Below are 21,952 nucleotides of genomic sequence, written 5' to 3'. Positions count from 1 at the left end.
AGGGACAAGGTCCACAGATAAAGCCCTGGGGCATTCCAACAATAAGCGGTTAGAGAGATGAGAAGGAATCAGCAGAGGAGACTGAAGCGTGGCTAGTGATGTGAGAAGAACACCAGGGAAGTGGCAGTATCCTTGACCTCAGATGCCCTATTTGTAAAATGTGGGTACTAACTTGTTCTGGAGTTCTTGGATTTTATTATTGTATTTTTGTTATACCTAAACATCACTTACAATTTGTTCTTAGAAGAAAGTGAATTCAGAATGTCACATCCACTCTCCCCAATAGCAGAAACAGAGTTTTTATACATTGAGAGAATGAAATACCCCAATTATTCCTAGTCATGGTTAACTCTCTACATGTACTCTTGTAAAAGTAATACTCGTCCATTTCTGCAAAAGAAGGGATCTGGGTCTAGAGTTGTCCGTAATTTGTAAATGATCTGCATAATAAAAGTGCCATGGTCAAATAAATTTAGGAAATGCTGGGTTACAGTTAAATAGATTCTTTATTGTGGGATTTTTCATGCTACATGTGGTTTATGGTTCTCTAAGAAAAAAACTAGCAGACATTTATTTGACTCTGGAATTTCACCCCCAATACTTAATAACTTCTAAACATTAATCTCCATAAGATACAGTATGGAGAATGCTGACCTAGAATAATCATTAGATTTTCTGAACTGGGAAATAAAAAATAGTTGGGTGAGAGTGTTGACTAAGATGAACTTCTAGACATTTCATTCACGTTCATGAATCATTTGTAAGATGGAGTATGAAACTGGAGGCTAGCAATATCCGTTTTCATGGTTTTGGAAATTATATCAGGAGAAACTTGTGTGCTCATGATTGTGGTCGTAAAGTATAAGAAATACATAACTGGAAGAGACTAGTAATTTGTGTTGGAGTATATGGTCACTTTACATTGTTTCAAACTCAGGAGGCTTCAGACTCTTATTGAAATTATGTCTAACTTCTCTCTGTAACTCATGCTTATCAAATCTACACATTTGCCTACTTTTCTTGAAACTATTACTATTTTCAGCCAATTTTTATCTATTAAGGAGTTTCTTACTCTGTAAAGTTTACTTCCTACTTAAACAGCTTCAAGAGATTTTCCTTGATACTAAGATTATGAGCTTCGATCCCAAACTGCATAGTAAAGCCTCCCTGTACCTTAAAGGGGCAGTTCGGTGGGGTGGCTAAGAGCCCAGGGCCTGCAGCAGACTACCTAGGTTGGAGTTCCTGTCCCACCAGCAACTAGATATTTTACTCTGGGCTCTGTGCTTCAGTTTCCTCATTTGTAAAATGCAAATAACAGCACCTACTCATAGGGTTGAGGGAATTAAACGAGTTAATACATGTATATAGCACTTAGAACAGTGACCGGCACCCAGGAGTGTAAGTCATCTTTGTTACTATTATTGTTAGTCTATTACTAAACTTCCTGATTTTATTTCTACCTTCATTTTATTCAGATAGAATGACCCTAATCTCCCCATTTTTCTTTTCTTTTCTTTTAACATCTTTATTGGAGTATAATTGCTTTACAATGTTGTGTTAGTTTCTGCTGTACAGCAAAGTGAATCAGCTATACATATACGTATATCCCCATATCTCTTCCCTCTTGCATCTCCCTCCCTCCCACCCTCCCTATCCCACCCCTCTAGGTGGTTACAAAGCACCAAACTGATCTCTCTGTGCTATGCGGCTGCTTCCCACTAGCTATCTATTTTACAGTTGGTAGTGTATATATGTCCATGCTACTCTCTCACTTCCTCCCAGCTTACCCTTCCCCCTCCCCACGTCCTAAAGTCCATTCTCTATGTCCTCTGCATCTTAATTCCTGTCCTGCCCCTAGGTTCATCAGAACCATTTTTTTTTAAGATTCCATATATATGTGTTAGCATACGGTATTTGTTTTGCTCTTTCTGACTTACTTCACTCCGTAATGACAGACTGTAGGTCCATCCACCTCACTACAAATATCTCAATTTCGTTTCTTTTTATGGCTGAGTCATACTCCATTGTATATATGTGCCACATCTTCTTTATCCACTCATCCGATGATGGACACTTAGGTTGTTTCCATCTCCTGGCTATTGTAAATAGAGCTGCAATGAACATTTTGGTACATGACTCTTTTTTGAATTATGGTTTTCTCAGGGTATATGCCCAGTAGTGGGATTGCTGGGTCATATGGTAATTCTGTTTTTAGTTTTTCAAGGAACCTCCATACTGTTCTCCATAGTGGCTGTATCAATTTACATTCCCACCAACCTCCTCCCTATTTTTCATTCCCACCTTCCAATACCACTTTCACAATCATTTCTGTTAACTTTCTTTTCCTGACCCAGTATGTCTCTCTTGAGAATCATGGCTGAAGCACAGAGTACTAAAGGTAGGCATACCATTAGCTTTTGGTGTCTCAAGCTCACCAGACTTCTATTTTTAGGGAACATGTATGAACGCTCCTAGGTTCATTTGAGTCATAACTGTCTTTGATAAATAGTATTAGGGTATTTCTCCTAAATTACACTGCCTTGTACTTGATCACACCGTGGTTCACCTCATACTCATATTCACACACCTCGATTCTCTGATTTTGAGATCCTTCCATAGCCTCACTCCTGTCACTTTGGTATTCGACCACGTGGAAAATCTTGTTGTCATCAAGCAACTTGGAGAGGCTACTGTGCCCCTCTTCTACTGTTTTTAATCCTTCATACTGAAAAATATCTATTTATCGATACCACTGGGATATATGGTGGTATGAAGGGAATTCAGGCTTGAAATAAGACAGTCCTAAGTTTAAATCCTGGGTTTGAACCTAGCCAGCTGTGTAGCCTTGGGTGAATTACCTAAACTTGTCACGCCTCAGGTTCCTCATCAGTGAAAAGTGTATGTGTGTGTGTGTGTGTGTGTGTGTGTGTATATAAATAACTTGGCACTGGCCTGACAAAAAGTAAGCCCTTGATAAATGCCATTGCTTACCCTAGCACTACTAACATTAGTGCCATTCCTGCTGCTGCTCCTGCCGTGATTGCTTTCACTGCTGTTACTACTATTGCTACCGCTGGAAGGAGACCCTGGGAACTACACATCAGTGGAATCTTCTCATTGACAGCTTTAGAGGCAATCCGTCAGCACTGTGGTTATCCGTAACTTTGGCTTGTAGTTCAGATGTCCTGCCGTACATTCCTCCAGACTGCAGGGTGGATGACATCTTATCACAATGCTTCAATTACATGTGGTATAATTGTCTAATGTCGGAAATGAGGGTAGTTCTGGCTTTTCCTGTCAAGACAATGAAAAGACACCGCCTTGTTAAAAATGAGTACAGAATCCAATTTGCTTTGGGGGAAAACATTCCTTTTGTGCTGAGAGAATCCCATCTTTACAGGAATTTTTTAAATGATTATCACCAGGAATTCATTTCCAGGAATCTCAGCTTCTTATCTAATACCAGTAATTTTATGAAAAAGTATAATTGTAAATACCAGCAGTAAAGTGGCCTTTCCTTTAGTAGGACTTTGAAATGATTCAAAAGTACCTGCTTTTCTCAGAAGTTAGGGATATTTTCATTCAACCTGGGAATTGCTCCATCTGTTTGCCCCTTATCTCCTTTCCTGTCCTCCATTTTCTCCAGTATATCTACCTGAATAGATTAATTATAACATAGAACAGAAGGAACGTTTGAAGTTGTACACGTTTCTCTTTCTTGATAAAATGTTGAGAGCAGAATGGGGTATTTCTATCTAGCAAATCTTCAGAGCCTCAAAGCATAGGAATCCTTGGGTAAATCAATAAATATCTCAAGCTTAGAAAATTAGGCTATTTAACCAGTTGTCTATTTACTGATTGACTCGAATGTCCTAAAGACCACAATTTGAAGTGATTTTAAAAATTGATTAAGGGACTTTCCTGGTGGCACAGTGGTTAAGAATCCGCCTGCCAGTGCAGGAGACACGGGTTCGAGCTGTGGTCCGGGAAGATCCCACATGCCGCAGAGCAACTAAGCACGTGCACCACAGCTACTGAGCCTGTGCTCTAGAGCCCGTGAGCCACAACTGCTGAGCCCGGGTGCCATAACTAGTGAAGCCTGCGCGCCTAGAGCCTATGCTCCACAACAAGAGAAGCCACCGCAGTGAGAAGCCCACACACTGTAAGGAAGAGTAACCCCCGCTCACCACAACTAGAGAAAGCCCGTGTGCAGCAACGAAGACCCAACGCAGCCAAACATTAATTAATTAATTAATTATTTTAAAAACTTGATTTAGTTATCTCAGTAACTTTCAAGTGGCTTTGTGGTCAAATTACCTCATTTCTGAATAATTTAAGAGAAGAATTTATTCAATACTGCTTTATTTTTAAGACTGAATGATCTGGAAAAACCTGAATAGTCTTCCATTTTTGTTTCTTCCTAATGCCCTTTATATTAGGGGAATTGAATAAAGTATAATATACAAATGTTTACCCGTACACTACATTTCACATGCTATGTTATTTAAATCTTCAAAAAACCCTGTAAAGATGATTTTCAATCCCATTTTACAGAGGAACAAACAGGTTACTTATTCTGAAAATAAAATGGTATCAGGAAGTACTGACTCGGAAGCACCATCCTCCCTGCCCCAGCTTTGGTCAAATCTGAGCATTTTCTCTAGTGGAAGATCTGCACAATTTCAAAGCAGACTTCTGATCTGCAGACAAGGAAGCAACCCTTATCCAAAGGCCTAAAACGTCATTATCTTCATAGCTGGCTTAAAATGCGTACGGCCATCGAGAAAAGCTAGCGCACAGCCACACTATTCTTGGTGTTGTCCATATGAATGGAGAACTGGAAAGGTTCATGAAAGTCATTTCTCCCCATCTCTCAAATGGTGCAAGAAGCTCTTCTAAAGTATCTCTTTTTTAAAGTTCCAACTGTTAGAGCCAGCCCATTCCTAGCCTTTCCATCCCCCTGCCCTCTCTTCCTAGGAGGACAGTTCAGTCCTCAGGTACCTACTCAGCCCCTACTCCCAGGTTCTGGACCTACCCCTGGGCTAAGAGGGATTTCACCAGATCAAGCCCTGGCATCTAGGATCAACTCCCAACTAATCTACTACTTAGTCCTGAATGCAGCAGGAGTAGAGCCATTAGTCTCAGGCCCAGGAGCACAGCTTCCTTCCAGGCTTGAAAGAAATATACCGCAAAAAAAAAAAAAAAAAAAAAAAAGAGAAGTTAGCGTTGTGGTTCTGGCTCTGCAGTTAGACAGACCTGGGTTAGCCCCTGCTCTGACTCTGGGCAACAGTGTGAGTCTGGGCAAGTTGCTTCGATCATTCTGTGCCTCAGAGTTTACTGTGAAGATCAAGCATGATAGTCCATGTTAAGCACATAACCGAGTACTTAGCAGTGCAGAGTACACAATAAAGATTAGCTGCCATTAATAATTGTCATTATTTGAGTTGGAGGTATAGAGATTGAAAATTAGGCTAGATCTGATATCATCCTTGCCATGGAATGATCCCCCTGGAAGGATAGGCAGGACCACTATACCTGTGTACTTCCCCTTTATCTGAAGCATCGAGGTTTCCACCTGGAATTGGTGAGTAAGGATCAGGTAAGCCAGGTTTCTTATCCGTGCTTTTACCTGACGCTTCCTCCAATACTTTAAGATTAAACGCGATAAAGCAGAAACTAACACACCATTGTAAAGCAATTATACTCCAATAAAGATGTTAAAAAAAAAAAAAGGTTAAACGCGGCCGGTCACAATACTTACTTTATTACTGGAGAAGAGACTAAGGACCAACCACAGAGTCAGCTCAGGTCATGAAGTCCATTTCTGTCTACTTCAACTGTGTCATGGTTTAGGGGTCTCGCCCTGTGACCCCAGGGGTCTCTCTTAAGGCTCCCAGGGTTACTTCCCTTGGATAGATTCAAAATCTATCTTCCTGGACAGGTGAGGTGCTTCTCAATGTCTCCCCTCCCTCTCTGCTGCCAGGCTCATAGTTCTCACCAGGGGTCACAGATTTCCCTTAGGAGAGTTAAGCCCCAGTGATTTAGTGAAGGTAGCTTACTTATAAAAGTAACCATTAACATGAGATCCACCCTCTTAACAAATTTTAAATGTTCTTGACACAAAAACGTGGAGCACAAAGAAACTTTTGGAGGTGATGGATATGTTTATTACCTTGACTGTGATGATTTCACGGGGTGTGTGCATATGTCCAAACTCATCAAATTGTATAAAGTCAATATGTTGTTTTTATATATCAATTACACTTCAATATTTTTTTAAAATTATTTATTTGACTGCGTTGGGTCTTCGTTGCTGCATGCAGGCTCTCTCTAGTTGCGGCGAGCAGGCTTCGTTGCAGTGTGCGGGCTTCTCATTGCGGTGGCTTCTCTTGTTGCAGAGCACGGGCTCTAGGCGCATGGGCTTCAGTAGTTGTGGCTCGTGGGCTCTAGAGCGCAGGCTGAGTAGTCGTTGCGCACGGGCTTAGTTGCTCCGCGGCATGTGGGATCTTCCCAGACCAGGGCTTGAACCCGTGTCCCCTGCATTGGCAGGCGGATTCTTAACCACTGTGCCACCAGGGAAGTCCACCTCAATATTTTTTTTAATTAGTAACCTTTCTAGTTTCCAGTGTCTTAAGTGCCCAAACTGGGACCAGGATTAGCTCCTTCTGTATGGGCTTCCTTGCCAGGACATGGTCAGCACCCATTAGAAAAACTACCGGTATCCATATACATATATCCCCATATCTCTTCCCTCTTGCGTCTCCCTCCGTCCCACCCTCCATATCTCCCCCCGCCGAGGTGGTCACAAAGCACTGAGCTGATCTCCCTGTGCTATGCAGCTGCTTCCCTGACTCACTTTGTTATAAAGCAGAAACTAACACACCATTGTAAAGCAATTATACTCCAATAAAGATGTTTAAAAAAAGAAACTACCAGTAAACACTTTCCAGCCTTCACTAATTTTACCAGCAGAGGGCGCACAACAGACATGCCATTTCTATTGAATTATCAACCTTGCGTCCAGAGTGGTCCTCATAGTGCAGAGCTGTTTATGCTCCGAATTAGTTCTTCATTGGCCTCTCATGGTTAAGAGGCTCTTGCCTACTAGTTTCAGATGCCCAGCCCAAGGACGTTTGGTATGACTGGAACAGTTTCATTTATCCTAGGAAAGGATCCACCTCACCAGGCTGGATTCCATGTTAACTAGACCACTAATTTTGAAGGCGTGGCTCAGGAAAGGTAGTTGCAGATCTTAGGGTTTATCAAGAAGCCTGGGGGTGGCGGGGGAGAGAGAAAGACCTGGAGGCACATCAGAATCAACTATGGATATTTAAAAAAAAATAAATTCCTGGGCCTTGCCCCCAGATCTAGTAGATCAGAATGTCCAGGGTGGTGCCCCAGGAATCTATACTTTAACACGGTGCCAACGGATTTCATTCAGTCAGATGAGAACCAGCGTTTCGGAACTGCTAATCTAGGGCAATCTCTGGCATTCCTATCTCAGTCCTGCTGCTGCAGCTCCAGCCCTTAGGGACATGGACAGTCATGGAGTCAGAACTAGGTGTGAAACCAGTGGGGCCTAGGCCAGCCCTTCCAGAGGGAGCAAGGCCCCTCCCAGTGAGAGGATGAGGGATGGTGGGTGGAGGGAGGTCTCTATAAGTTAAGGCAGCAACTCTGTCCCCTCAGATGCTATAACAGAATAATCACTGACCCCTCTCTGCATCTGCCGCTCAAAGTTGCAGGAGAAGCTAAGCCTTGCTTTCCAGGGAGCTCCCAGCACGTCTCCAAGCCCTCCATCCCCGCCCCGCATGCACACAGGGTGGGCTGCAGTCAGCTACACTTGGTGGGTGGGCTTCTCCAGCTATTCCGGCCTGGGTCTCCCTCCCCAGCACCGCTCCAGGTGGCGGTGCTCAGAGAAGCATTTGGTCTTGGTCTCTCTGACTGAAGGACCCTGCTGAGACAGTTCTCAGCCACACTGAACTCAGCCAGAGCCAGTCCTCAGGCTGAATCGGGGGCCTGAGCAAATGCTCCGATATTGGGGGAAGGGTGGTGCTGGGGGTCCCAGTAACAGGATCCTATAGCCCCCAAAGGCTGAGCTGCGGAGTCTGGCCGGATGTGTGGTTCCTAGCTATTGTCCAAGCCAAGGACATCTCAGGGACTCCTTTGGCCCAGAGCTGATACTTCTTCTGTCAGCCACTTGGGTTTCCTGGAGGATGTGGTTAGGGGTGTCCCATCCAGGGATGAATGTCCCCGTCTGGCCTCTCGGATATTGAGTGGCCTCCTGGTCAAGCCTCTGTGGATCAGGGGGACTGGCTGGAGTAAACCCACAATCCCTGCAAGGGGAGAAATCCTGGAGCTTGGAACCAGCTGGAAAGACAGTATAGTATCATAGAAAGAGCCTAGACTTGAAGTAAGACAAATTTCAAGACAAATTTCCCTTCACTACTTACTACCTTGGACAGGTCAGCACCCATATTCTTATCGGTAAAATGGAAGGTATTATCCCTACCTCACAGGGTTGAAGGAAGATTAAATGAGCTAGTGAAAAAATATAAAGTGTTTTAGCACAGGGTCTGGTATCCACTAGGCATTGAAATGTTCGTAGTTATTTCTCCAGGTCCTGTCTCTGTTGAACACTCAAGGGTACAGGTCTGGAAAGTAAAGGGGGGCTGTAGAGGGGAGATACTGGCCATCATGGATCGTTGCAGAGCTTTACTGAGGCCTGCGTCTCTTGAAGCCCCCCGCTTCTCACCACCCTCACAGCAACAAGGGTGTCACCGTTCTCTGGCCTCCTGAGTCCCCTTCCTCACTGTGCACTCTGGGAACAGCCCATTCCCAGGTCCTCCTGCTCAGTCTGTGGGAGGCCTGGGCGCCACCATGCCACCCTGCTGCTGCCAGCAGGAAGTTCTGGGGCTGGGAGACTGGATGGAGCCCAGAGCTTCTCAGGATTCCTGGGGCCACAGTGGGGAACCCCCTGACTTCTTGGCTGTCCCCAGGTGCCTGAGTGAGAGCAATGTCATCCTACAGGAAGGGATGGGATTGGGCAGGTGAGCTGCAGAAGATACAGGCAGGTAGGATTGGTGAGTGCCTGCTTTGGGCAGCAAAACTACCAGAGCCTTGGCGGTACCAATTACCAAAAGATAATTGTCTGGGGGCAGTTTTCAAGTCTGGATTTTAAGGTGGGGACCAGCCAGCGTGGAAGGGACAGCCATGAGGCCCACACACCCAGGAAGGCTGCCTATTCCTCTCAGAGGAGCTAAGAAAACTGGAGGCTTTTCCCTCTTGCCAGTCAGTAAACCTGCTGAATCTTCCCAAAGGTTACTGAATCTAGATGATGCTAAGACCTTCCACTGGCTTCCCACTGCACTTAAATAAACCGACATTCTCCTCCCTGCTTGCTCAGCCCCACCAGCCCCCTTTCTGTTCCTCAAATGCACCAACCTTACCCCTGCCTCAGGGCCTTGGTATCTGCTGTTTCCTCTGCTTCGGGTTCTTTTCCCTCACAGCTGGTTGCTTTCTTTCATTTAGGTTTCAGCTCAGATGTTCTCTCTTCAAAGATGCCTCTTGTGACCACTCTATCTAATATGTTGCCCTCCCCCTACCTCCCTCACTTTCTGTCCATTTACCCCATTTTATGGCCCTTAGAGTCCTTATCACTCTCTCAAACGATCTCATTTATATATCTCATTTCTTGTTTAGTGTCTGTCTCCTTTATGAGAGTAGGATTTTATTTTGTTCACCTATGTATCCCCGGGGCCTAGAACAATGGCACACAGTAGGTGCTCAGTAAACATTTGTTGAATGCCTGAAAGGTGTCAGAGGCAATCCTGGTCAGTGGACTTGGAATGTTGTCATCTTGATCCTGTTAAAGCAGAAAGGGGCGTGACCAAGATGGGCCGGGACCCGGACTAAAATGCATCCATTAGGATGGACAAGTGCCCCCGCAGCCACTGAGAGGTGGCCCGGCCCTGCAGCCAGGTCACAAGAGCCAAAAGATGCCACAACAGTAGTCCGTATCCTGGGCAAGAAGTCGGCATCTGAAGTCTGAGACAAGGTCCTGGGGTATTCCATCGGGGAGAAGCACAGCGACAGGGGCTTCAGCGGGCGGTTCACCAACAGACAACAGGACCCCAGCCCCTCGGGTGAGAGTCGGGGGCAGGACGTTGGGTGGGGACAACCGGTCAGCAAACACAGCCTTAATGGGGGTACTAGGAAGACTCCAAAAGCCAGGATCCAGGCAGAAACAAAGTGATGAGAACCAGACTGGCGGCTGGGCCGAGGCTGAGACCAGACGGGAGTGGGGTTGGGTGGGAAAGTAGTCAGTGAGGGGCACAGAAGCAGACAGGCTGTTTGGGTGGGAAGCACATCTGTTACCCTTTGCTGTCAGGGGCAGGGCCAGAGCTGCGTTTGCCTATCAGAGGACAGTGCTCAGGGGCTATCTGTCTGGGACCCCCTCCCCTCCTCTTGGGCTTCCAACAAGAGGGCTGCCTTTAGGAGCACCCCCAAGCAAAGAAATCTACCTGGGGCTGTTGTACAATAGATATGCCTTCAGAGCCACTTTTAATTTCTTTAACCATTGGACAAGGAGCCTTCACATCCATAGGGCCAGATGTACAAGAAATACCTACAGGACTTCTGCGGGAGAGCCACCAGGAGTTCCCACTGGCTCAGAAAGCAATAAACTGTCCTGCCTGAGGTGTGGGCTGCTCAGCTGTCAGTGGGCCAGACTCCTAGCTGTGCTCTTGCTTAAGCCCCAGGGTCATTCCTGCCTCCCTACTTTTGCCCACTCCCCTCCTCTTTACCAATCCAAATATTACACTTTATTCAACAACCAAAATAAGTTCAATGACTTTTTTGGTGACTCCTCCCTGATGTTGAGTATATGATGCTCTCAATTTCCATAGCACAGTCTTGCACTTGGTAATATTCTTGTCTAATTTTTGTTCCCAAGTAGTTTCAGTGTGTACATTGTTCTCACAACTAAATCAGAGGGTCTTGGAACGTAGGGGATGAATCCTCCTGTTACATTTCTTCCAACAAAGATCTGGGGGCATCATAGACCTATGTTAGCTTGAACCCTGCCCTCTTCAAGAAAGGGCAGGGGGAAAGAAATACTTCTGGTATCAAGGGCTGCTTAGTGAAAAATGGGGAAGCAGGAGCTAACAGCATTGGAAGGAACTGGGCCTGTTGGGCAACCTGTATTTTTATGTTTAAATTTTGGGAAATAAGAAGAGAGCAGCCTACTCTCGACATCCAAGGACCCTAGGAAATAATGATGAGTCAATGTCTCCTTTCAAAACTTCTCTATCCCTCTGCCTGCACTGGCTCTCTAGAACCGCATATCTGTCCTGTATTCCACTCCCTCCAGGTGTTTCTGCCCACTGATGACATCATGTGAGAGAATGAATTAGTCCTGAAGAAGTGACTCAAAGGATGAGCATTTCAGGCAGCGTAGAAGGCTGGTAGGGAGTGTGCCTCTCTAGCAGGGCGAGCTGCCTCTTCTACTTATCACAATCAGAAATGTCTTCTTGGAGGAAAGCAAGACATGAAGGCATATGATAATCTATACAAATTTTATTTTAATATCAATTTGTATGGAAACAAGCAGGTGTCGGTGTTACACAGGCACGGAAAAAAGGGAAAGAAAAAAACCTCCAGTGATAATTGCTCTTGTATTTACACCGTTTGGTTTCAACAGGGACAGGAAGTTTTACTGTTAGCTTCCTGTGGGAACTCCAGTTTCTGCACCTTCCCCTGCTGCCTCTCAGCATCACGATAGAGCAGGGATTTCTGAGCCTTCAATCGGCAAGCCAGGCACATGAAAATTGACTCCACGTTCTGGCTCTCTTTGGGGTCCTTGGCCGATGTCTCAAATAAGAGCATGTTATGGGCATCGGCAAATTTCAGGGCTAAGTTGGAGGGCACCTGGATCTGTTCCCTCAAGTCACACTTGTTGCCCACAAGCACTTTCGGGACTAGTGGAGGCACGGCATGCCCATTGCATTCTTGGATCCACATTTTGAGGTTGGTGAAGGATGTCATCTTGGTGACGTCATAGACAAAGACCACGGCATGCACATTGCGGTAGTAATGCTCGACCATGCTTTTTCGGAAGCGTTCCTGACCGGCGGTGTCCCACACCTGAACCTGGAAGATACAAAGACCCGTATTTGGAGTCAGAAAGCGAAACATGAACAGATAGGAGAAAACATGGTTCTGTGACATTATGAAAATGAGGTGACAAGCCCTGACACAGGAAGTGGTTCTTTGACAAATTGGCAGAATGGACTTATCAACATATAGAGAGAAGTTTCTTTCAGGGTTTATTAAGTCTTTCTTAAGGTTTTTAGTTGAAAAACTGGAATGTAAATTGGTCAACTTTCCTGGAGGGCAATGTGGCAATATTGTCAAAAACCTTAAAAATGTACAAAACTCTTAGAGCCTACAATCCCACTTCCAGAAATCTATACAAAAGAAATAGCAGATAACGTAAATAAGTACTTGGGATATAATATACAGCATGATGACCATAGTTACCACTGCTGTATAATATATATGAAAGTTGTTAAGAGAATAAATCGTAAGAATTCTCATCACAAGGAAAAACTTTTTCTTTTTTTGGCCTTTTCTTTTTATTGTATCTGTATGATATGATGTGTGCTCACTAAACTTACTGTGGTAATTATTTCACAATATAGGTAACTCAAACCATTATGCTGCACACCTTAACCTTATACAGTGATGTACATCAATTATATCTCAATAAAACGGGGGGGAGCAAAAAAAGAAAAGAAAGAGATATGTGGTCAAAATTCTGCACAAAGATCTTAATCACTTTAAAAAAAAACAAAAAAACAGGAAACAACCTCCTAGGAGAGGAGCAGCTAAAATGTATGTATTGGGTTGGCCAAAAATTTCGTTTGGGGTTTTCCATATGATGTTATGAAAAACCTGAATGAACTTTTTGGCCAACCCAATATATATCTATACAATGGGCTATTATGCAGCCATTAAAATAACCTCTTCATAGAATAAATGGTGTAGAAAATGCTCATAAAATATAAGTAAGTGAAAAAAGTAGGAAACAAAATTTTTCATATGCTATGGTCCCAATTTTTTTTAAAAACATTAAACATAGACAAATGCATAGGAAAGACTGGAAGTGTATATGCGAGGACATTAATGGTTATTTATGAACAGTGGAACTTAGGTGATATTTACTTTCTTCTTTTTTTTTTGTATTTTCCAAATTTTCTACTTCATGCATACATCACTTTGTTTTTTTTTGTTTTGTTTGGTTTTTTTTTCATGACTTTTTAAAGCAAACAAAGTTAGTGTTAAAATCTCACCGTGTGGCTCAATTGATTTTAAGTTCACTTCTTTGTTATGTAAAAGGTAATTTAGCTCACTGGATTTTTCTTCTGCATCTCAGCTTTTGGGATAAGGCCAATGAATAACGTATGTAAAGATACAACTCCCAGGGGATACTCTGGAGTCTAAACACATTCAGCCCAATCTATTTCCTGTTATACATCCAAAGTCTTGGACAAGAGAAATCATGCTGAGAACGACAGCCCCAAGGCCTTATACAATTCTCAGTTATGAAAGAAAATGCGATTATGGTCACTAATTGACTACTATGGTTCTTAAAGCGAAGTATAGCCTTTATTTGGAGTTAGCAGTCAGTAAGTATAATCTAGTAAATATAATTGAATCTCTTTGCCGAATGAAGATCTTACAGGGCCCCAGAGTCATCATTGTGAACGTCAGTTTTCATTGTCCAGGCTTCCCTTCATCTCCTCAATGGAGATGGCCGCCATGTTCCTTTGGCACGACATTCGAATTCATCTCCTTCTCCTATTTAGATTTCCATGTCTCTTGGTCAGACTCTCCTCTCCTCACTCCCGGATTACAGCAAAGTCTTTTGGACTCTAGACGTCTCCACTCCAGTGCCTCTTGCATACCGCTTTCAAACTAGCCTTCCTAAATCCCTGCTTGTATCAGCACATTATTCTCCACTTCAGCCAATTCCGATAGCCCTCTACTGCATGTGGCATCAAAATGGAACGTTTGTCTGCCATAATCGGACCCCACCCAACCTGGTTTGCAACTACTCAGCTGCACCTGCTTCATTCTCTCCTCTGTCCCTTTGGTCCTGCTAGTCCAGCTTCCCCTGCAGAAGTGGTTGCCCCCTCATTGCTCTATCCAAACCTCACCCATTCTTCCAGGTTCGGCTCACACTGCGCCTTCTTCCTAAAACCTTCTCCAACTTTTCTTCAATCCTCTTTCCTTAGGCATTCCTATCGCACTTTGAGTCTGCACCACACCATTTAGAATATATTTATTTGTTCTCTAGTCGTTTCATCAGTGTTCTTGGCATCCCTCCAGCTAGACTGTAAGCAGTCTTTTTCTGCATCAGATCACTCGTCATCATGCTTGTCATCAATATCGTCGTTGTGATCAAAAAGCAGTATTGGCCTGAGCCAGCAAAACTACTGTCTGGCATCCTAGGTATCTGCCAAGGTGATTTCGGAGACAACATTCGACTTCGGTTACCCAGAAAAACATAAGTCCTCAAAGGCTGATTTGCTTCGGCAAGCAGAGACAGAAGAGATTTTCATTTCTTCCACCTCTCTGGTGCTCTGAGCAGGAAGAAAGAGGAGAGCAGGCCAGGAAAGGAATGGAGGTCAGTGGGAAGAGGGCAGGTATACTGCGAGAATATCATTACCACTTGGCTCCCACCCCCACCCTCCGGTAGTCGTAACTCTTGCCTCTGAGTAAGGCTGAATGCCTACCAGCCCTCAGGCATGTGGCAGATGCTTTAACACCATGAGCTCAGGGCTCTAAAAATACCTGCCACTAGCAGGAACGTGGGTGGGAGTGTATGAGGTGTTTGGGGCTGAGTAGTTTGGCTGTTTGGCTTTTCTGTGGCTTCAGAATTGTGCACGCCACCCCAGCTACCAGGACTGCAGGGAGGGCCCTCTCTGCTGGAGACCTCCTTTGCCTTTCCAGTGGCTGGGGAGCCTTGGAGCTTTTATTCAGAGGCTCGGAATTTCAACTACTGCTCTCATTCCAGTTCTTTAGAAACCCCACCCCAAGTTCTTTGCACCCCTGTCTGTGGTGAGAGGGGAGCCAGGAAGCAGGCTGCTCACAGCAGAGAATCAGAAGAGCCAATGCTGTGGCCTCAAGAGCCATCAAAAAGGGACAGCACGGCAGTCAGGCTCGCTGGAACACGACTGACTTCATTTTGTTTCTGGGTTTAGTGTCCCTGTCCTTCTCAGCATCCTCATAAGCCCCTGGCCTCTGTCGGACAATGAAAGCATCTCCTCTCCCTTTGGCAGCTGGCGCTCCCTCACCCAGTCCTCCCTTCCTGTGGGCACTGCACCTGACGCCTGCCCCTTAGCCACACACATGCCCCCAGGATCCTCTTTTCTCTCCAAGGGCCAGTGGGGTATAGTGGAGTCAAACCAACTAGGGTGCAAATCTCAACCCAATCATGTCCCACTAGTTAGGTGTCCTCAGTCAAGTTATTTTATCTTCAGTGTCCTCCTCTGGAAACTAAGGATAAACACAGCAATCTGGTAGGGATGCTGTGAGGATTAGCATTCCTTGTAAGTACAGGACACAGTGCCTAATACACTCCCCCTTCGCCCCTGGCCTGAAACCGCCACCATCAAGTCTGGCCAGACAGCTAATTGGGCTAGCGCTGCTGGAGACGCAGCAGTAGATGTGGAATTGGGAAAGCCGGGTTCTAGCCCCTCAGCTTTCTAGCTGAGTCAATGACCAGCCAAATGAAATAACATGCGAGGAAGAGCTTTTGCACAATATAAAGTGCTCTGCAAATATTAGCTGCTGCCATTGTCTCAGAGGGCCCATGAGCCCTGTCCTGGTAGCACTGCTCCTTGGATCCGTTGGTTCTCATCCTGGCAAGCGCAGAAAGCTTGGCTTCTTTTCTTGGCTGCGCCACACAGCATATGGGATCCTACTGCCCCGACCAGGGATTGAACCTGTGTCCCCTGAATTGGAAGCGCGGAGTCTCAACCACTGGCCTGCCAGGGAAGTCCAAGCTTGGCTTCTTGAGGATGAGATCGAGCCAAGGCAAACGCAGTCAGTGGGGAGGGGGAAGAGAGAGGAAGGCCAGCAACATGCCATGGGTGGCTGGGGGCAGGCCCAAAGTGACAGGGACTCTGGAGAGTCAAGGGGCACAGGGTGGGGAGCTGCCAAAGATAAATCTAGCCTTGTAAACCATTTTCCTAGGGCCACCGCTGCCTGAGCAAGCTTCGGCAAGTTCCTCACCCCTGCACGTGCTCTTAGCTGACATGGGTATTTCTTATCCCTAGGGAACATATCTAGCGTCTTTCTACAGATGAGGCATGAATGTCCTTTTGTTGGAGGCTGGTGGAGGGGGGGTAGAAGTGGAAAGAGAGAGAAAATACATCTGTAACCTTTGGAGGATGCCCGAGTGGATGACGGGAAAAGTTTAAGATAAATCTTTCTTCAGCTAGCTGGCTGTCCCATCTGCGTCTAAGATACACCACGTTCACACACCAGGCTGACACAGAGAATGGCAAAGGACGACAACAAAGAGAAACTCACCCACAGCAAGAGAGGCAGCAAGGGAGACAGAGAAACAACAAAACTGCTGGATAATTAACCATTCAGCTAACTGGCAGAAGATGGAAGCTCAGAAGCCCTAAGGAAGACATGACGTCATTCTGACTGCGGGCAGCTTCCGAGGGAACGCTTAGCTCAGCCACTCGGTAATGTAGCACACGAAGGTGTTTTTCCAAGTGATCAGTGGAGGAAGAGAAATCCACGATCCCGAACAGCACCTGCCCACAGCCTCGGCTGTCCTGCAGCGAGCGTGCCTGTTCTGGAGTGCTGGGGCAGAGGGTTGCCCAGGCTATAGGAGGAACCCAACTGGACAGCAGGGGGTGCTTGCATGAAAATTTACAAGGAATGGCTCAAAAATTAGAACTGAGCCTCCCCTCTACTACCTGCCCACCCCCAAACACAGGCCCCAGTCGGCATTTTCCAATGCTTTTAGACTGAGACAGGTGCAATATGATTTAGCTAAACCTGTAAGGTGACAGACACTTAATGGTCATTAAGGGAAGCTCCACCCTGCCTTTGGGGATTGGGGGAGGCCTCCATCCTTCCTAGGCTGATGTCAGGGAGGACTGTCAGCTTTCCCATATGATGTCTCACCGTGTCCCTGTCACAGGTAACTTTGTGGGTTGGATGGACGATGGGGCTGGCCCAGAGTGGGGATTTACATGCTCTTCTAAGCCAGGCTGCATGGTGTGTGGAAAGAGCACCGAAAAGGGAATTAGGAGACCTGAGTTGTAGGCCGGGCCCTGGGTGATCTTAAGCAATCACGTTCCCTCTCTGAGCCTCAGTTTCCTCTCTGTAAAACAAGGAAGTCGGATTAGAGATGCTCTAAGGTCTCTTCCATCTCTGAACATCCTCTGATTCTCATACCCAAGGTGAGGCAGTCAAGGTGCAAAAAGTAAAACCCAGGTACTCGGCTCGACGTCTGGGGTGCAGCTGAAGGTGACATCTTGAAGGCTCCTGGGTTCTGGGGCTGAAACCCTGGGCCCCTGGCCTAGAAGAGACCATAAGGCTGGTTGCCCAGCATGCCACCTCCCCCTGAGCACAATGCCCCCCAGCCAGATACTGCCCCGCTAGAGGAGAGAGCAGTAGGAAAGAGCATGAGCTCGGAATCTAGGTTGAAATCCTGGCCCTGTCACGGGGAAGGCAGGATAGTGAGATGGCAAAGTGCTTGGGCTCAAGAGTCAAAGACTGAAGCTCAGATCCACGTGCCTTGGGGCAAATTATTTAATCTGTCTAACTTTGGTCTCCTTATCTCTAAAACAAGAATGGTAATAATAGTCCTAATTTCATAGGGTTGCTGAGAAGACCAAATAAGATCGTGCATGGGAAGCACCTAGCCTGTGCTCTTTGTTTCTTCAATAAATAGAACTTGTTGTCGTTATTATGATTATTGTAGGCTTTTCTTGATGTTCTTGTGAACCAGGAAATACTGGATTATAAATCTTGTGAGGGCATGGGGGACACATTGATTGGAGACACCAAATGGGGCTTCAAGGCCCTAGGGATGGCCCTGGTAATTAAGACAGTAGCCCCAAATATGCTAAATTAGTCGTCCCCCTGCAGGGGTTGACAGTATGTGCTACCCTGGGACACAGGGGGGCAGCCCCGGAGAGGCCACACCCTACTCTTGAACTGAGAGAAGAGCTTGCTGAGACCTCTCTGCCACTCTCCTGTGAGCACTGGCATTTTAGAGCCTGACAGCCTTCTCTTGCTGGCTATGGTCTAGGGCCACCTCAGCCTGGGGACTTTTCTCTCTTCCCCAAAGGCAGTCACCTCCTAGCGTGATTTTGGTACCTGTTCCTTGAGAAACTTCAGGCCAGCCGGAGTATGGGGCAAAATCATCTCCTATGGAGCTCATTTGCTAGCTGCCATTCTCTGCCATCTCCCCAAGGACATGCTGGTCTCGCCTGCTGGCTTGGGCCCTGAGCTTGTAGCAGCTGTGCCAGAGGCAGGGTCCCCATCCCGCTGCTCCCACACCCCACCCTGAGCTCCTTCAGAATCTGCACTCAGAGGGCTCCTCCATGAGCAGTGTCACAAGGTTTTGCCCTCTTGAAAATATCATCTTCCCAAAAAAGCCTGTGTTAAGCACTTATCTGCACGTGGTGCTGTGCTGGGCTCTGTTTCTAGTGAGTCACATTGTCACAGGCTCTGCCCTCTGGGAAAAAGTCCGGAATCTTTGGCAGAGACTGTAAAATCCAGTTTGATCAAGTACTGGGTGTTAGAAGGGAAGGAATCTTTGCAAAACTTCCCCAAGGCCATTGGGTTGTGACCCTCTTCCACTCGTTTTCACCTCCCACTTTCTGGCTTCCTCCTCTCCTCTCCCCCTGTTCTCCTTCCCTAGACGCTCAAATGCTTCCTTTTCCTCCATCTAAATTTCAAGGGGACTTATTTCCCCCTCCCTTAAATCCAGAGGACTCGTTGGCTCAATGTGACATGATTTTAAACAAGCGATAGCATTAAATTCAAAAGGTTTTGAGGGTTTAAGAGCACATCCATAAGTACATTTCTAGTTGGGATTTTAAAAGGCATGTTTTAGAAATGCCAGAGTCTTACAATGTTACATTAAAGAAGTCCTAGCCAAGCAGATATTGACATAAGAGCCCTAGGAAAGGATGGAGACAGAGACCTACTTTGACTTTTAAAAGGAAATGTAGCAATTCCCTCCAAAATGCGAGGGGCAAAAAAGATCATTATTTCCAAACAGTGCCCTGTCTTCCTGATCCTGGGTCTCAGTTGTTTTCAAGAGCCCTCCCTTACCAATACTGAGCTGCCCATCTTCCTGACATCTAGTGCCTTGGCCTGGTCTCTGAAGCCATTTTAAAACACATTCACTTTAATAATGAAGGAGTCAGGAACCTTGTACAGTTTAGAGCATTTCATCATTCTCCTCAGTTACTCAGTCCTTCTCTCCACATCACTCAGAAGAGAGGCCCTGTGGTCACTGGGGCTGTTTACCCAGCAGGAGGGAGGGTTGCCTTCACCCGACAGTGTCCGACCATAGGCTCAAGAAAAGGCCAGCTATGGGACTTCCCTGGTGGCACAGTGGTTAAGAGTTCGCCTGCCAATGCAGGGTATATGAGTTCGAGCCCTGGTCCGGGAGGATCCCACGTGCCGCAGAGCAATTAAGCCAAATGCGCCACAACTGCTGAGCCTGTGCTCTGGAGGCCACGAGCCACAACTACTGAGCCCACGTGCCACAACTACTGAAGCCCACGCACCTAGAGCTGGTGCTCCACAACAAGAGAGGCCACCACAATGAGAAGCCTGTGCCCTGAAGGAAGAGTAGCCCCCGCTCGCCGCAACTAGAGAAAGCCCGCGCGCAGCAATGAAGCCTCAACTCAGCCAAAAATTAATTAATTAATTAAAAGACAAAAAGAATTAAGAAAAGGCCAGCTGTGGGTCTAAAGAAGTTGGTCTTCAGTGCCCAGTGCCTTCTGAGGTGGCTTTCCTGCCCATAACCCTGCCCCCTCTGCTCCTCTGACACATGAAGCTGCCCTTGCCATGTCCTCCCTCCCTCCATCCTCTGCACATTGAAATATTACTGTCCTATCGAGTTTCTACCTTTTCTGAACCAAAAGTGAGCACAAATGGTCAGACAAGAATATCTGTACTTAGCCTACTTGACAAACTAAAGAGAGAGGGGCACCAAGACACTTCCCTTGGCCCTCAGATAAGTTTCTCTGCATTTTTACAAAGGCCTGCTGAAGACAATACCCACAGAATGAGTAATGGGCATTAGGTACCCAGACAAATAAAGAAGATATCATTTAAGGGGTACTTTCCAAAAGAACTAGTTTAATCTATTATGAAGTGTTGGCAGGTAACCCTGTCTCAATTTCTTTAAAAGGGCTCATGGCTTTGTGCCAGAAGCACCCCACACCACTCCTATTCCAAATCAGCCTTAAACTTAATTATAACTTGTAATTTAAAATAAAGCAGCTTTCATTCTCTATGGAGTTCCATCTCCTCCCACCCCCGCAAGGCCTGGGGGCTTAGCCAAAGCAGGTTTTTGCAACCTATTGGCACCCACGAGGTAGAAGGGACCTCAAGATGTGTAAAGCGCTTTGGGATCCATCCCACAGACCAGGACGGAGATCCCTCATACCGCCCTCTGCCCACAGGTGCCGCTGCTCCCGGCTCAGGGTCAAGGATAGGATCAAACAGGCTTTTCCTAGTGGGAGCTGTCAGGCAGGGGCAAAGGGCATGAATGCAGCCACTCCCGCCCGCCCTCAGAAAACGGGTGAGGCGGGTACTGGGCCACTGAGAGAGGCGAAGGGGATAAGGACGTGCCGAGGGTCTTGGGCTCAGCAAGCGGCGACGCAGCCACGCGCTGGACATTTACAACCACTAGAGCAACGCCTCTAGCAAGGCCCCCTCCCAGATCCCTCCCTTCCCGGACCTGACCGTCTGGATCACCTTGATCTTCTCGCCCTCGATTTCCACGGTCTTCTCCCTGAAGTCCACGCCGATGGTGGCCTCAGTCTTGTCCGGGAAGGTCCCCCCGCAGAAGCGGAAGGTCAGGCAGGTCTTGCCCACGTTGGAGTCCCCAATCACGATGATTTTGAAGATGCGAATCTGCACGTACTGGTCCAGCGACGAGTCCAGCTCCAGGGACGCCAGGCCAGCGGCCGAGGCGGGCTGCAAGTTCCCATGGCCCAGGATGGGCTGCGCCATCTCCCCCGGACCGGACCCGGGCCCCAACCCCCCTCGAGGGCTCCACACAAAGAAAACGGCCACGTTAGTGCTCTCGAGGCGAGCGAGCTTTGTGCGTGTGTATATGTGTGTGTGTGTGTGTGTGCGTGTCTGTATCCGCGCGTGTGTGCGTGCGCCAGCAACGTGTGCGCGCGCGCGCGTGAAGGGGGTGCCTCTCACCCCAGGCCCCCCCTCCTCCAGCGCACCCTCCTAGCAGCTCTGAGACAGCGACACAAAAGCCAGGGAGGGGAGGAGAGATGGAGGAGAGTGGGCAAGCGTTCTCCTTGCGCCTGTGCGCTGGGCCGGGACGCTCGGGCGTGCGATCCTACCGCGCTCCCCAGGCCGCTGCGGCCGCCACCGCACCTTTGCCTAGACCCTCCCCTGCCTGGACTCCAGGGACACACCGGAGGGAGGAAGCCTAGGGAGGAAAGGGTGGGTGGGGAGAGCCGCACACACCACCCCAGGATGGTCTTCCTTTCTCCTTGCCCCCATTTATTTTATAGGTTTATAGGTTTCGGGCTCCCCACCCCCACTTTCTCGGAGCGCACGAGGTCAGCGGCACCGCTGGGGAGGACAAAGAGAGCTGCACCCTCAGGCATCTCTGGAGCATCTCGGCCTCGGAGCGACACTACTCGACGGGAGTGGG

At 47.0% G+C, this 21,952-nt stretch overlaps 1 protein-coding gene across 1 annotated transcript; it reads right to left on the bottom strand.

Annotated features, from left to right (window-relative positions):
• Positions 1-11,559: 11,559 nt before the first annotated feature.
• RAB33A (RAB33A, member RAS oncogene family) lies at positions 11,560-21,952 on the bottom strand. The gene is made up of 2 exons (XM_024758965.1): positions 21,031-21,952; positions 11,560-12,147 (listed from the first exon to the last, which is right to left on the bottom strand). The coding sequence occupies exons 1-2, from the start codon at positions 21,286-21,288 to the stop codon at positions 11,692-11,694; spliced, it is 714 nt and encodes a 237-aa protein (XP_024614733.1). The 5' UTR covers positions 21,289-21,952; the 3' UTR covers positions 11,560-11,691.

The sequence above is a fragment of the Neophocaena asiaeorientalis genome, unplaced genomic scaffold (genome assembly GCF_003031525.2).
Source record: "Neophocaena asiaeorientalis asiaeorientalis breed wild unplaced genomic scaffold, Neophocaena_asiaeorientalis_V1.1 scaffold1097, whole genome shotgun sequence".
NCBI classification, from domain to species: Eukaryota; Metazoa; Chordata; class Mammalia; order Artiodactyla; family Phocoenidae; genus Neophocaena; species Neophocaena asiaeorientalis.
The sequence above is the reverse complement of the archived record's forward strand: the minus strand, read 5'-3'. Positions and strand labels throughout refer to the sequence as shown.